This window comes from Tachypleus tridentatus, chromosome 3 (assembly GCF_004210375.1).
Source record: "Tachypleus tridentatus isolate NWPU-2018 chromosome 3, ASM421037v1, whole genome shotgun sequence".
Taxonomy (NCBI): Eukaryota; Metazoa; Arthropoda; class Merostomata; order Xiphosura; family Limulidae; genus Tachypleus; species Tachypleus tridentatus.
The window spans coordinates 16,404,113-16,419,756 of record NC_134827.1 but is presented as its reverse complement, the minus strand read 5'-3'; the positions used below and the strand labels follow the sequence as shown (position 1 = coordinate 16,419,756).

Genomic DNA, 15,644 nt, shown 5'->3' with positions numbered 1-15,644 from the left:
ATTTGTATTTTTTGGCAAACGTAATTATAGATATGATGTTATATTTTTAGAAACTCCTAGTGTCTTTCTAAGGTTAATGTTCTCTATTTTCTTAAATCAAGAAAAGCGACAACCTCGCATAGTAGGAAAGTGTACCTCGTCATGACTAACCTCTCTCTGGGCGAAGCAGTCACGAGAACATATCACAACATTCCTTCATTTCTTCAAAATACGGAGAGAAATAATCAGAACCATCTTTTGAAGTTGATATAGATATTACCGATATTAGCATTATGAACGACACCTACTGGACAATTAACGAACCGTTTCTGAATGTTTCATTGGAGGAGATACAATGCTTTATCAGTTTTTACTCCACAGCCAGTTTCTATATCACCGAGAATGGTAAGATTAATTTATTTTCTAAAATAGATTCATAATTAAATAATCAGTTATCACTAAATCAAACTGCATAATTAGATTCTTTAACGTTTCTCTTTCAGCAAAAATATTATAGCCAACAAACCCAATTGACACCCGTAACAGAACCCGATAGGACCGCTGCACATACGAATGAAAGTATAATGAATAATGTAATTTATTACAGATCACGTAACGATACTTTCTACTTCTATTCATGTTAAATAAATTCTGCTTCTTGTTTTAACTTATTTACCGAATCTCTGAGAACGATATACTGTATAATGGTAACTTTGCAGCAGCTAAATTTGTACCGAATGGTTGGTTATTTCTAGTTGGTTCTTTTCAACGAACCTTTTGCTTCGTTTTCCGTTAGTAACGTATGCCAACATAGCCAGGTGGTTAGGGCGTTTGTCTCTTAATCTGAAGTTTGCGGGTTCAAATCTCCATCACATCGAACATGTTCACCTTTTCAGACGTGGGGCGTAATAATGTTTGGTTAAGCTCACTATTCTTTGGTAAAAGAGTAGTCCAAGAGTTGGATGTGGGTGGCGATGATAGTCCTCGTGTAGCTTTGCGCGAAATTCAAAACAAAGAAGAAAACCCTGAGTAATAGCGTGGTACCAAAAGAGATATTAACTCCTAAAAAATTGCTAACATTTACGAATGACGTTTAACATCTCTTGTTAGAAATTATGAGAGTTTTTGTTAAATATGTAGCTAAAGTATGAAGGTCTCTTACACATTTCCCTCTCTAGTCACTTCGAGGTAAATCTCTCAGGGCTTTTAACGTTAAGCATCGGGTTTCGATAGTAGTGGTGGGCACAAAGTAGATAGCACATCGTGTAACTTTATGCTTGAAAACAAATAAACAGCAAGTAGAAGTAATGTTACAGTATCTAGATATTTTAGAAGGTTTGATGTTGCGGTTGTAATTCTGGAAAAGTCTAATAATTACTTAGAACATGAACATTTGAAAACATTTCAGGAGTCGTTGCGTTGGAAATGTTTTCACAAGCTCGATCGTAATACAATCCCTTAAGCAACTTATTGTTCAAATTTAACAAAATTCATTAGTTTTGAGAACTGAAACTTGTCAGAGCAATCCAACAAGTGGAGATGGTAATTTGTGTGTGTGTGTTAAACCTCGATACATCAAAACACACCTACATGACCCTCACACTTTTCCATCTCGTGTTTTATCTGTTCAAGTCGGACAGAGTAATGAATTTGTAGTTAACAGAATCGGATGATGAATCTGTTGATCTAATCGAACGTTAATATCACAGGTATCGTTGGATTTATGATGGAATTCAAAAAAATAAGTGATCCTCAGTGGTACAGCGGTAAGTCAACAGACTTACAGCGCTAGAAACCGTGTTTCGATACCCGTGGTAGGAAGAACACAGATAACTCATCGTATAGGTTTGTGTTTAACTACAAACAAACAAAATTAAGTTGCTGTTTGTTTTTTAGTTTGTTACAAGTTCCTAGTATTAAACCGATTGATTGCATGGTTCTTGTTTTAAACCTTTTGGTCACAAAATTCCAGTGTTAAACTGGTAAATTACATGGCTTACGTATTAAGCGAACTGGTTACTAGGCACCAGTTTTAAATCATTTAGTTACATGCTTCTAGTGTTAAACGAGTTGGTTATATGGTTCACGTGTTAACCGGTTGGTTAAAAGGTTTTAATGTTAAACCGATTACGTGCAATATTCTTGTGCTCAACAGGTTGGTTGCAAGGTTCATGTGCTAAAGCAGTTGGTAACATGGTTTTAATGTTAAACTGGTTAGTTTTAAGGTTCTAGAATTCAATGATTGATTGAACCAGCTAGTTGCTAGTGTTTCTTGGCAATAATGTAAAGAGATTCCGCGATATTTATCAATTAAATTGTCAATTAATATTCAAAATAATTTGTTTCTATACGAACCAAGTAAAATCTTTGTTTTTAAAAAAATGGCTCAAATCTATTATTTTCTCTAGTGGGTAAAATCAAGAGTTTTTACTTCTACGTTTTTACCATAGTCTAATAAATTCGTGAGGCTCCTCTTTACAAATTTTAAATGAATTAATCACCAATATAGTTCTTTAATGAGGGATGATCTTTGACTTAAGTTGCTTCACCTTTTTCACGACCTGGTATAATAATAATATCTCACTAAAGGTTTTAAAAACAAATTATCTTGCATATGCTTCCCCCTCTCCCAGTAACACAGTGGTGTTTCGATACTCGTGGTAAGCAGAACACAGATAGCCTTTTGTGTAGCTTTGTACTTAATACCAAACAACGACTCTTTCACAACTCCCTTGTTTTTTTAATCTCACGTTTAACTTCTTTCGTCTCTTTTTTATGTTTTCCTTTGGGTGTCCCATGGCTTTATTCTCGCTTCTCATAATGGTTTCATTTACTTGAAAATTTCTATGTTTGTCTTTGCCTTGAAGACTGAGAATCACTAATTCTGATGTCTTGACAAGTTTGTATTTCACGCCATGAATTACAATTGGTTTATTGGAATATCAGAATTAGCGTTGTGAGAGCCCCCTGCTGGTACAGCGGTATGTCTACGAATTCACAACGCTAAAATCAAGGATTCGATTCCCCTCGGTGGATTCAGCAGTCAGCAGATAGCCCGATGTGGTTTTGCTATAAGTAAAACACACACACACACTTTTTGCTCAAGGTATCACGTTTTTCAATATTGTTTTTAACACTTAAAATTTCACCAGGTACAAAGCAAATATTGCGATTGTTTTTTCACTCGTGCTACAAACAAAGACGCAGAAATTCAAATACGGATGAAGCATGATATCTTCTTTCCTTCGGTTCTTTATTTAAAAAGATCCGTCGGAAAACATCACCATCCGTGCCGTAATATCTTGACCAGAAATTTGTGTCATTGTTGTTTTAAACGTTAATTTAGTATTCTAACATTAAATAAACATTAACTTATGTAAATGTTACAGTTACGACCTATTTAACGTTCTGTGCGAAGGTAAATAAATATATTTGCATTATAGAAAAAAGCCATTATAGAAAAGTTGTAATTTATATTCATTGATGCGATTTTCACTTCGACCTTAAGCATATTTATCTCCAGAAATATCTAAAATATAATTATATTATAATATGTACTCGTATACACGTTTGCTTTTTTTTAATCTATACAGCTGTACAATTTCTGTTTTTTGTGTTGTTTTTTCTAATGAACGTTTTAAAATCTTACATAACAATATCAGCGTTTGGGTTGGTCTCCAGGCCAGGCGGGTTAAGACGTTCGACTCGTAATCCGAGGATCGCGCGCTCGAATCCCTTTCAGCCGTAGAGGCGCTATAATGTGACGGTCAATCCTACTATTCGTTGGTAAAAGAGTAGCCCAAAAGTTGGCGGTAGCTAATGATGACGAGTTAGTTGCCTTCCCTCTAGTTTTACACTGATAAATTATGGACGGCTCGCGCAGATAGCTCGTATATATTTGCGCGAAATTTAAAAACAAACAAACCTTGGTCTCCACTGGTAGCCATTTTTTGTTTATTATGCTCAAAATATTATGCTGAGTTAACACTGAGAAATCTGCTCTAATTCCTTTTAAACACTCTAGTAATGTTAACAATTTTTAATTTTAGTAGCGTCACTCTGCTTGGTTTTATTCGTGGGATAAAATTGTGTAATGAAATAAGCAACGCTTGTTATTTTTTTATAATAGAATTAAACTATAGCTCTGATGAATTATGATTTTAACACTTTTTACAGTTTCCGCTGCTATACTATTAACATTGCTTTTGAAATACTTAAGTTATTTATTTAAGTAATTAAAGAGAAATAGAATGTCAGAGAAAAAAACCTTATTATTTCTAGACGACATTTCTGTTTATTATGGTGAAACATTTTTTTCCAAAACCGTCAACTTTCATTGTCAAGCAATGGATCTCTAGGTTCGTTTTAATCGATAAATTATGTCCACAGTATTCTTAATACAAAATATTTGTTTCCGCGCAAAGCTGCACAAAGGATATATATACATATACAGTGGTACCTCGGTTCTCGAACTTAATCCGTTCCATAAGGCTCTTCGAAAACCGATTTGTTCGAAAACCGAATCAATTTTTCTCATAAGAAATACTGTAAATTAAATTAATCCGTTACAGACCTCCAAATATTGCGCATTATGAAGCATTTGAGTAAAAATATTGCTTATTTATACCTGTATAATAATACTTACATGTCCACCACAAAAACTATAAACACAATAAAAAACAATAAATGAAAATTTAACTGCACTTTACCTGTGCTGAGGAGAGCTGATGGCGTAAGTAAAAGGTGGTGATGAACGTGGAGAGTAGGAGGGTTATTATTGTTTGGAAGGGGAGTCACCTTCCATAAAAACGTCAGGTAACTCTCCTTCTGGGGCTCTTTGTCTTTTCTGTCTCTTTGCACTGCTACAACCTGCTTGAAACTCACTGGACCTATTTCTCACTAAAAACTTGTCTAATGAGGTTTGTTTCTGCCTGCATTTTAAAATGTTTCTGAAGTAAAATATGGCATTGTCATTGAAAAGGTTTATGCTGCGGTTTGCTACAGCTTTGTCAGGATGAAATTTTTATACAAAACTTTGTAACTCTCCCCATTTTCCATACATTTCCTTGATTAGTGAACCAGGAACATCCCTTCCCTCTTCCCTCCTTCTCATCTGAAGACACTTCTTCAGTTGCCTTCTGTTGCTGCTCCTTCTGAAGGTCTTGGAGTTCTTCCATGGTGAGCTCAGTGTTGTGGTCTTCCACCAACTCCTCCACATTACCACCACTCACATTCAAGCCCATACACTTGTCTAGTGAGACAATATCCTCGACAACAGGCTCAGCCTCATAGCCTTCAAAGTCTCTATCTGCTACTGAGTCTCGCCACAATTTCTTCCAGGCTGAGTTCATGGTCCTCAAAGACACTTCCCTCCAGGCTTTGTCTATGATCCTCAAGCAATAGAGGATATAAAAGTGATTTTCTAGAACTCTCTGAGGATTAACTCTGTGTCAGAGGTCACTTCAAAGCACCTTTGAAACAGTGCTTTGTTGTAGAGTTTCTTAATGTTTGATATGACCTGCTGGTCCATGAGCTGAATGAGAGGAGTCGTGTTAGGGGGCAAGAGCTTCACCGTAATGAAACTGTACTCCTCCACCAACCCGTCCTCCAAGCCTGGTGGGTGAGTAGGTGCATTGTTTTTCACAAGAAAGGCCCTGAGTGGCAACTGTTTTTCCGTGAGGTAATTCTCTACACTTGGGGAAAACACTTCATGGACCCACTCCATAAAAAATTGCCTGGTTACTCATGCTTTACTATTAGACCTCCACATGACATTTGGTTTACTTTTCAGGACATTATTTTTCTTAAGAACCCTCGGGTTCTTAGAATGGTACACAAGCAAAGACTTAAGTTTTAAGTCCCCACTTGCATTACTACATAACAATAGAGTTAGTCTGTCCTTCATTGGCTTGCGTCCTAGCAGTGACTTCTCCTCCTTGATGATGTAGGTCCACTTTGGCATTTTCTTCCAAAAGAGGCCTGTCTCATCACAGTTGAACACTTGTTGGGGAATAAAACCCTCAGCTTCTACATAATCCTTAAATTCCCTAACAAATTTATCAGCAGCATCTTTGTTAGAACTGGCACCCTCCCCATGTCTCACCACACTATGTATGCCACTTCTCCTCCTAAATTTTTCAAACCACCCTCTACTAGCCTTAAAGGCATCACTTGTATCAGCACTCGTTCCAGGGGTGTTTTTCAGGAGGTCAGCATGCAACTTCTTTGCTTTCTCACAAATGATGGTCTCAGAAATGCTATCACCACCTGTTTTTTGTTTACCCAAATCAACAACAGTTTTTCTACCTCTTCCATTGTTTGTGATCTTTGTTTCGTAAGCACTGTCACTCCTTTTGCAACATCAGCTCCTTTGATGACCTCTTTATTTTTCAGTATGGTGCAGACTGTAGACTTCACCATACCAAACTGTGTAGCAAGGTCTGACACGCGAACACCACTCCCATACTTCGCTATGAGATCTTTTTTCACCTCTATTGTGGCTCTAACAACTTTTTTTTTTTGATTTACTGCTTTCATTATCCTTCTTTGACCCCATGGCGGCTTATTTATTCTGAATATTTAGAAAAACAACAACAACAAAAAGAAAAACGAGAACGTTCACAGCAGATTTTAGCGGGGGTGTGGACTGAGCGACAGATGCAGGTAAAATGTTTTGGGCAAGCTTGGCGTGGGCCGAAGATGGTCGAAGGGTCGTTCGGGTCATCAGTCGGGTTATTTCGGGGGTTCGGGCCACGACAGCTTGGTTCGGGAACCGAATTTATGTTCGACAACCGAGATATTTTTTTCTCAAACAATATGTTCGAAAACCGAATTGTTCGAGAAGGGAGTCGTTCGATAACCGAGGTACCACTGTATATATATATATATATACGTATAGCAGTTTCTGATTTAGAGTGTGGAGGGAAGGCAAGTTATCAACAGCACCCGCCGCCCATCAAACGCTTCGGACACTCTTGTCTGACCGAATAGTGATACTTAACCGTCATTCCTATATATCTCAGCTAAGGTCTTAAAATGCGGAGCGTGTTTTTTTTTTTTTTTTCAGAAACAAAACATGATTCATGAGCCTTTGGGCTAACTTATCGAACACTCCAAATACCGGACCACACCCAGCCTTGAAGCAGAATATGAAATAAACTCAAGATTTAAGCTTTATATTTAGTTCAGTGTAAACCCTGAGTGATATTTTGTCCACCAACGTTCACCTGTTATCAGTATTCGTCAAGGTTGATATCGTTATAGTACTGCGTCGAGAAACAGATTTGTGAGACATGAAAGTAGTCTTGGTAGCGTGACGGTGAGGCACGCAGTAGAACATGTCAAGAACAGCTATCGTACATTTTCTATTTTTAGTAACTGAATTTCATAATACACTGTGCTTACCAGAAGAACAGAAGTTAAAAAGTGGGTTAAAAAGAGAGAGAGAGAGAGGGAGACAGAAAGAAAAATAGAAAATAGGGTTCTTACCCACTTTTGAGTGTCCTGAGGAAAAGTGATCTAAACAATCTAAAGCAACAGGTTGAGGAATCAGCTAGATACCTGATGAAGGCGTGTATTGTGTACACGAATTTATACAATATTACGAAAGTATTGTTTTATGCAAAAGCTACTGAAACTGTATGTGACTTGAATTTATATACCAACTTAAAAAATAATATATATATATATATTTATTAGATGGGCTTAAACATATGGTCCGGCATAGCCAAGCGTGTTAAGGCGTTCGATCTCGTAATCCAAGGGTCGCAGGTTCGAATTCCCGTCATATTAAACATGCTCGCCCCTTTCAGCCGTGGGAGCAGTATAATGTACGATCAATCTCACTATTCGTTGGTAAAAGAGTAAAATAGGGCTTAATAATACAAGAAAAATATATAAGTATTTGTAGACTCCCCACCCCCAAATAAGATGAAAAAGTAAAGTAATTTATGCACCACAACGACAATCAGGAATTAGTTAATGAAGATACGGTTTTGTACATCAAAGTAAAAATGTAATAGTTTATACATTAAACGCCATGCAATTAGCTACAAATGCTTTTGTTTAAATTTCGCGCAAAGCTACACTAAGGCTATCTACGTTAGCCGTCCCGAATTTAGTAGTGTAAGACTAGAGGGAAGGCAGCTAGTCAGCACCGCCCGCTGCCAACTCTTAGGCTACTATTTTATCAACGAATAATAACGACCCCACGGCTGAAAGGGCGAGCATGTTTCGTGCGACGGGTATTCGAACCCGTGACTCTCGGATTACGAATCGAACGCCTTAACCCACTAGGCCATGCCGGGCCTAAGCTACAAATTAAACTAAGCCTTTGTATATCAGGAGAATAAGTGAAGGTGTAATAGATTGTATACCACCATAATAACGGGAAAAAAAAAGCATTTTATGAATTTCAAGTACCAGTGAAGACATGGCAATTCATGAACACGGACATTACACTAAAAAGAAGTACAAATCGTATATTTATTTACAATTTGTATAAACTCGATTTATACTATTATTCATCTATCCTGCTTGATCTGGTACGGTTTGGTGGGTAGGTTGTTCGAATCCCGTCAACGAACATACTAGCCCTTTCAGCATCGGAGATGTTATATAGTGGTGGTCAATCCTACTTTTTATTGATCAAGAAAAATCCAACAGGTGGCGGTGAGTGGTGTTAAGTAATTGATTTCTCTCTAATCTATCGCATCTAAATTAGAAACGGATATCGCAGATAGCCGTCGATTAGCTGGGCGTGAAGGTCCTTAAACAAACAAACCATCCTTCTCTTGTAGGATATACCAAGCTACGTCTTTACTGAACGCAATTGTTATATCGTATGTTGGCCCATAAGCGCACGCATCGTAAAATCAATAATTTTGTTCTTGGCGATTGTCATCAAACTTGGTTACCGTGTTGTATAATAATGATAGAAGAAATAAGTTTGCAATGTTTTCATGTCTATTCTTTTCTTTTACTCAGTAATTTAGACTATTCAGTTATTTTAAATGCCAGAATAAATGGTATATAAATGTGCCACAAAATGTGAGTTAGTTACAGATCCAGGACGATTCTTCCAGGTTTGCAAACTTCACATGCTGTGATTATTCATTTTACCACTTTATAAAAATATATCAGGTCATCCCTTAAGTAATGTCCGATTTTAGGTTCAGAAAAAGAGAAAGGATTTCAAACGCTTTTAATGTTATTTAGTCAATAATGTATGTTCCATTATTATTAATCACTTTCTGCCAACGATTCCCAAGCTTCTGAAGCCACTTGTACACAATTCTTGGAGTTTGAAGGAAAATAATGCAGAGAGAGTAGTTTACATTTCCGTGTGTTCCAAGCTCTTTTCCATCAAGATAGCTCTGCAAACTTTAGAATAGATGATAAGCAGATGGGGTAAGGTCTGGAGAATAAGGAAGATGTGGAAGTTTTTCCCAGTTTAGTTCTTCAATCTTTGCAGATGTGATCCTTGCTGTATGGGGCCGTGCATTATCCTGATGTAACACAACACCTTTGCGATTGATCAAAGCAGGCCTCTTTTCTTTCAGTGCAATATTCAAGCGCTCTAACTGTTTACAGCAGAAGTCTGATGTAATCGTTACATTGAGTGGCAGCAACTCAAAGTGGATCACACTAACAATATCCCACCAAACGCTTAACAAGATTTTCCTAGGGTGAAGATCCATTTTAGGCTTGCTTTAGCAAGTTTACCTGCACTGAGCCATTGTCTGCGGTGCTTAACATTTTTATAAAATATCCGTTTTTCATCTGCAGTCACTAACCTGTCCAAAAAAGGTGAGTTACGTTCACGAGAGTGCAGAGAAGTGCAAATGTCCACTCTTGCTCTGATGTTGGCTTCTATCAAATCACGGAGGACCAATTTTCCAAGTGTAAACACCTTTACAAGCTGTTGCAGATGACGATGAATTGTTAAAAATGGATTAAACGAAGCTTATGTGCTAGTTCTTCAACTATTACAGCACAATATTCATCAAGTGCAGCCAGCAGCAAGTCATTATTAAACTCAACAGGACGACCTGAACGTGGTGCATCACTTAAGCCGTAGTTACCTGATCTGAAATTCTGAAACCACCTTCGACATTTTCTTTCATTGACAGGCTCTGCACCATAAACACTTTGAATGTTTTGTGTAGTTTCTGCTGCAGTATTGCCTTTCTTAATCTTATAAAGCATTATATGCCTAATGTGCTCCTCAGACACATCCATCTTCATGAGGTCTTATTTGATTAATGATCTGAAAAAGTGGATTTGGGTTAGTTTCTTTTATTTGTCTGAACATTTTTATACACGTCCTACTACATATTTTAGTTATTAAAGCCTTTTACAATGAAAAAATGATGATGCACTTCCTGTATTAAATTTTCGAATATGACCTGATACCTTTTTGGACAGAATGATTGTTTTTCCGGATTACTTGCACATCTTGGGGACCTTTTTTTATACACACGATATGGTATTCAATGTTTTACTGTCACTATAATAAAACAAATACAAGCATTTACATCACTTTATTTGCTGTTGTTGTTGTTTTTAACTTCGCGTAAAGCTACTCGAGGGTCATCTGCGCTAGCCGTTCCTAATTTAACAGTGTAAAACTAGAGGGAAGGCAGCTAGTCATCACCACCCACCGTCAACTCTTGAGCTACTCTTTTACCAACGAATAGTGGGATTGACCGTCACATTATCACGCCCTCACGGCTGAAAGGGCGAGCATGTTTAGTGCGACGGGGATTCGATCCCGCGACCCTTGAATTACTAGTCGAGTACCTTAACCCCCTGGCTATGCCGGGGCCCAGAATAGTGACTAAATACACTGTTAAGGTTCAATTAAATGCTATGTACTTGCGTAATAAACTCTGTGAAAAGTTTGTTTTGCTGATCCATGGTGGTCACTATGTTGTTGTTGTTGTTGTTTTGAATCAAGCACAAAGCTATCCAATGAGCTATTTGTGCTCTGCCCACCACAGGTATCGAAACCCGGTTTTTAGCGTTGTAAGTCCGCAGACATACCGCTGAGCCACTGGGGGGCTGGGCACTATGCCCAGAAGATATATCCCATGCATCATATACGCCCTCTCGGTGTTTGTATTATATACACATAACAGAAAGTTAAATCTTTGATTATTAATAACATGTCACCTTCTACAGGTACCTCCCGCTAGTACAGCGGTAAGTCGGTGGATTTACAACGCTAAAATCAGGGGTTCGATTACCCTTGGTGGGCTCAGCAAATAGCCCAACGTGGTTTTGCTATAAGAAAACACACACACAAACCTTCTTCAATATTAATGCGAAACACAATATAGCCAATAAAAATCAACTTTCGAAATTATATCGAGTACTTGTGACAGTTTAAAATAAATTGTGTGTAAAAACTGATGTTGTTTTTGCAAAGACGAAAATCTTAGTGCCTTTCAAGAATAAGCTAAATAACAAATCATTGCTATCGCCATCTAGCGGTATTCTTCTATCTGTTGTGATCTTTAAATGATAACAGATGTAAGATTAATAATTTAGTTACTGTTTTAATTTTGACTATCCTCTTAATAATAAGTTTAATTTTTAATGAGCTATCAACATCGTAATAAACACAATTATGTATTATTTTTATAATTTATACAAATACTAAGTAGGAAATGCTTTAGATAGTGTCAAAAATGTGGTTACCACCAGGTACAAAATAAGTTTTGCAATTATAAAGTTTGTAATTCCTTTTTGGTTCACAATTTAGTAACCTAAAACGATTTTCGTATGTTTTTGTTTGTAATTAAGCACTAAGTTACAGAGTAGGCTCTCTGTGCTCTTCCCACCAGGAGTATCGTAACCCGGTATCTAGCGTTATTAGCCCGCAAACATGCTAGTTTTCCATTGGGGGTACATTTCAATATGTAAACAGGTATAACTACAGTCTATAGCAGAAGGTACGACGTATAAAAGAATGTATCATGCCACTATTTAACAAATTATATTTACGTTACAGATTATATTTTCAATTTTACTTTTAGTGAAAAATAAATAAACCTAGAGTATGATAAATGTAAGTCGTTTGGTTGTTAGCGAAAGCTCACAGTGGTGCAGTTTCTCTATTTCTAAGCACCAATAAAACTATATATACGTCAAGCAGTGATAATAGATTTCACAATAATTTGAAATAACGTAATATCATATATTATCGTTCTTTTCACGTTACTTTATTATTTCACTGCATTATTATAAACCAGCGTTAGTTTTAGCGATAGCTTTGATAAGTATTACAAGTACAAAGGTTATATATCAGGTTTAAATCAAAATAGCTGTAGCCTGGCATAATTTTGTCTCACATTTTTATGCCCTTCCACGTCCAGACTTTGATAGTATTTTTGCACCATCTGTGAGGTGACAGCACTTTGTTAGTTGTGTTATAGTTTACCAACACATATTTCCTATGCCGTGTTACACATCCACAAATACAACGAGATATTTTGTTTACGGCATGTACAAAGTACGTGACTTTAGATAAAAAAATGTACAACTACAGATATCGATGAACATCTGTCGACATATTTTAATCTAAATATAAATCTTTGTTGCCTTAACAAGATGGATAACGTATATACGTGTTAACAAATAGACCTCCTTTGTGGCTCAGGAGTAAATCAGGAGACTAATCATGCTAAAAACTGGATTTCGATACCTCTGGCGAGAAAAGCACAGATGATCCATTGTGCCTAATAATAAACAAAGAAGCAAACGCAATTTCAGTTTCAAGTTTTATTTCGAGTTATATTTTAACTATTCAGGTTGTCTCCGTTTGATTTAAGCATAAGCATGTAATTGAGCCACTACAAGACGCTTATGTCTATAATATTTATGCGACAGGAATCCCAATGCTCAGAGATATATTCCTAATTTAGAGCTTCTGACCAGAGAGAGTGGCCCATTATCTGAGGTGTTTTTTGCGTGTTTTTTTCGGAAGGTGGTCTTTCCTTCAAGAAAGATAAAATTCAAATTTTCGAAAGCGCTCAAATTATGGGTTTCTTTTCTGATGTAAGATTTTTGTGTTTGTCCGTTTTTGAATATCGTGATAAAGAATACTTCAGTCAGTAACCCATAAAGAAAAAGCCTATAAGTTTATTTCAATACTTATTAAATGATTGTACGAGTACATTGGATTTGCTACCAGTTCAAACGCATAATCCGAGACAGTTGGTCGTTTGTTAGAAAATGGATTTCATGGACTGATGCGAGTGAGAAATAACATTAGATGTCCTAAAAAATGCTATTTTAAAGTCTTAAAATCTTGAGACGTTTATTGTCTGCACTGCACGTAAATTTGAAGTTCTGTTTCGGATCTTTTCAGGATTTTTCTCCACGTGCTTGCAGATACTTGTGTAACTCTCTAAACGCCCCTCTAAATGTTCTTTTATACTTTTATAGGCTGTTCCAAACAGCGTGCAGCTGAACCAAAGTAATCTCGCGAACAACGAGAATACACGAAATGATAAACCGCGTAAGAACTTTAAAACCTACCAACCACGTGTTTGAATTTTAAAAAAATATCTGTTCTGTGTGTAGATTTAAAAACCACTCGAAGATATATACGTATTTATAATATTCTTCCTTAAATGCAACACACTGACATATAAAACACGATTATGTCGTAATTTATTCTTTGAGGGGTGATAAATCCACTTAACAACTTCTTTTCGCCCCCTTACCAATCTAGGTTAAACGAAAATCCAAATTTTCAACAATACATTTCATTTGTAATATCGCAGCTGAATGCTGATCTTCTGCATTTAACATAAAATTATGTGCTGAATGTGAATTTATTAATTGAACAATTATTGTAGAAGGGATTTGATGGAATGATGCGAATGAGAGATAACATTTATCAAATTATCAATAATAACGCAACAACAGGACGGTTGAAAATGAAGCCATAGAACTGAAAATATTCTGTACTGAAAAGCTGTGAAGCTCATGATTATAGATAGCCGTTACTTAGTAAGTAATATATAAATTATCCCTTTCGAGAAATATTTACATTAATTGAATTGAATTTTCAGTTAGTTTAATTTACTTAATTAGAGTCAGTGATCTCTTTTAAATTTCTTAAAATCTAATTAGAGTTTTTATACGCTTCGATGGCTTATGTATGTGTGTGTGAATATAATATTTTCGAAAAGTGAAATATCTGTTGAAATTTGTAGAATGTTCAAATAGTTTGATTTAAATAAAAGGTAATCTAGTGTATTTCTTTTCTGTTTGTGTCTTTGAGAAAATTACTTCTGACTGGAAACTTATGATGCTTATTTCTATTTCCGAGTTTATTATTTTCCTTTACGTTCAGTCGGTAAACGCTTTGCATCTTTTCATTGGTTGAAATGTATTGTTCCCCGTTATTTTAGCAGCAAGTCTACGGATTTATAACGCTAAAATCAGGGATTCGATTCCCTCACTGGAGGCCCGACATGGCCAGGTGGTCAAGGCACTCGACTGGTAATTTGAAAGTCGCAGGTTCGAATCCCCGTCATATCAAACATGCTAACCATTTCAGCCGTGTGGGCGTTATAATGTAACGGTCAACCCCACTATTCGTTGGTAAAAGAGTAGCCCAAGAGTTGGCGGTGGGTGGTGATGACTAGCTGCCTTCCCTCTAGTCTTACACTACTAAATTAGGGACAGCTAGTGCAGATAGCTCTCGAGTAGCTTTGCTCGAAATTCAGAACAAACCAAACCAAACAAATCCCTCAGTGAACTCAGGAGATAGCCTAACACTTGAGATGTATTAATTTTTAAGTATTTCGTCTCAGTTTTTGAACTTAACTTAAAATATTTTTAACAATCACTGCTTGAAACTGCTGGGAAGAATTAATTAATGTTTATTAATACCAAATAATTTCACATTTTGGACAATGTGTGTCTGTAAAGCAGAGTATTTAGGTGATTTGGATTAATAAATTCAAGAGTGTAATAGATTTGTTATTGTACATTTATTTTAGTTCCTGTGCTTGTTTCTGTATAGTTTTCTTTGTTGTATGTGATGTATATTCTTGACTGTGTAATGCGCAAGTCCCGCCTGCTCTTGAAACTTGTAGATAATTCTTGAAAGTGAAAACCAACAATATTTGTTGACGAAAACGCGCTAGATTATTGCTGAAAATTCTAGAAACTCGCGTGGTTGGTATAACAAACGACGTACCGAGAGACAATTATTATTATTGAACAGCTACAGGCAAAGTGTTATAAGCCCGCCCCCCAGTGGCTCAGCGGTGTGTCTGCGGATTTACTACGCTAAAAAGCGGGTTTCGATACCCGTGATGGTCAGAGCACAGATAGCCCATTGTGTAGCTTTGGGCTTAATTCGAAATAACAACAACAGTTATAAGCCTAGGAAGCTATAATTGTCATTAACCTTTATTAATCAAAAAACTACAGAATTTGACCAGGAACGTTATGTATTTCGTACATTACAAACCGTTCAATTTCAGTGAATTACATCTAACGTTATTATTTCTATGAGGACATTAAATATATCTTTGCTGAAAGGAGTCAGCTTGTAGCCAGTGTGAGGCCAGCCTAGAAAAAAAACGATCTTAGCTTAGGCGAGGCGTAACATTATCAACTCAGAATTAATTCGCTTGTCGTGG

General features: G+C 36.6%; 1 protein-coding gene across 4 annotated transcripts in view; it reads left to right on the top strand.

Moving 5' to 3' along the window:
• The window catches only part of LOC143246429 (diuretic hormone receptor-like), a 91,680-nt gene that overhangs the window by 44,492 nt on the left and 31,544 nt on the right, over positions 1-15,644 (top strand). For all 4 annotated transcript variants that reach the window (XM_076493127.1, XM_076493130.1, XM_076493129.1 and 1 more), the window contains exon 2: positions 102-384. In XM_076493127.1, coding sequence (XP_076349242.1) covers positions 273-384 — 112 coding nt within the window. In that variant the 5' untranslated portion in view covers positions 102-272. The remainder of the gene's footprint in view (positions 1-101; positions 385-15,644) is intronic.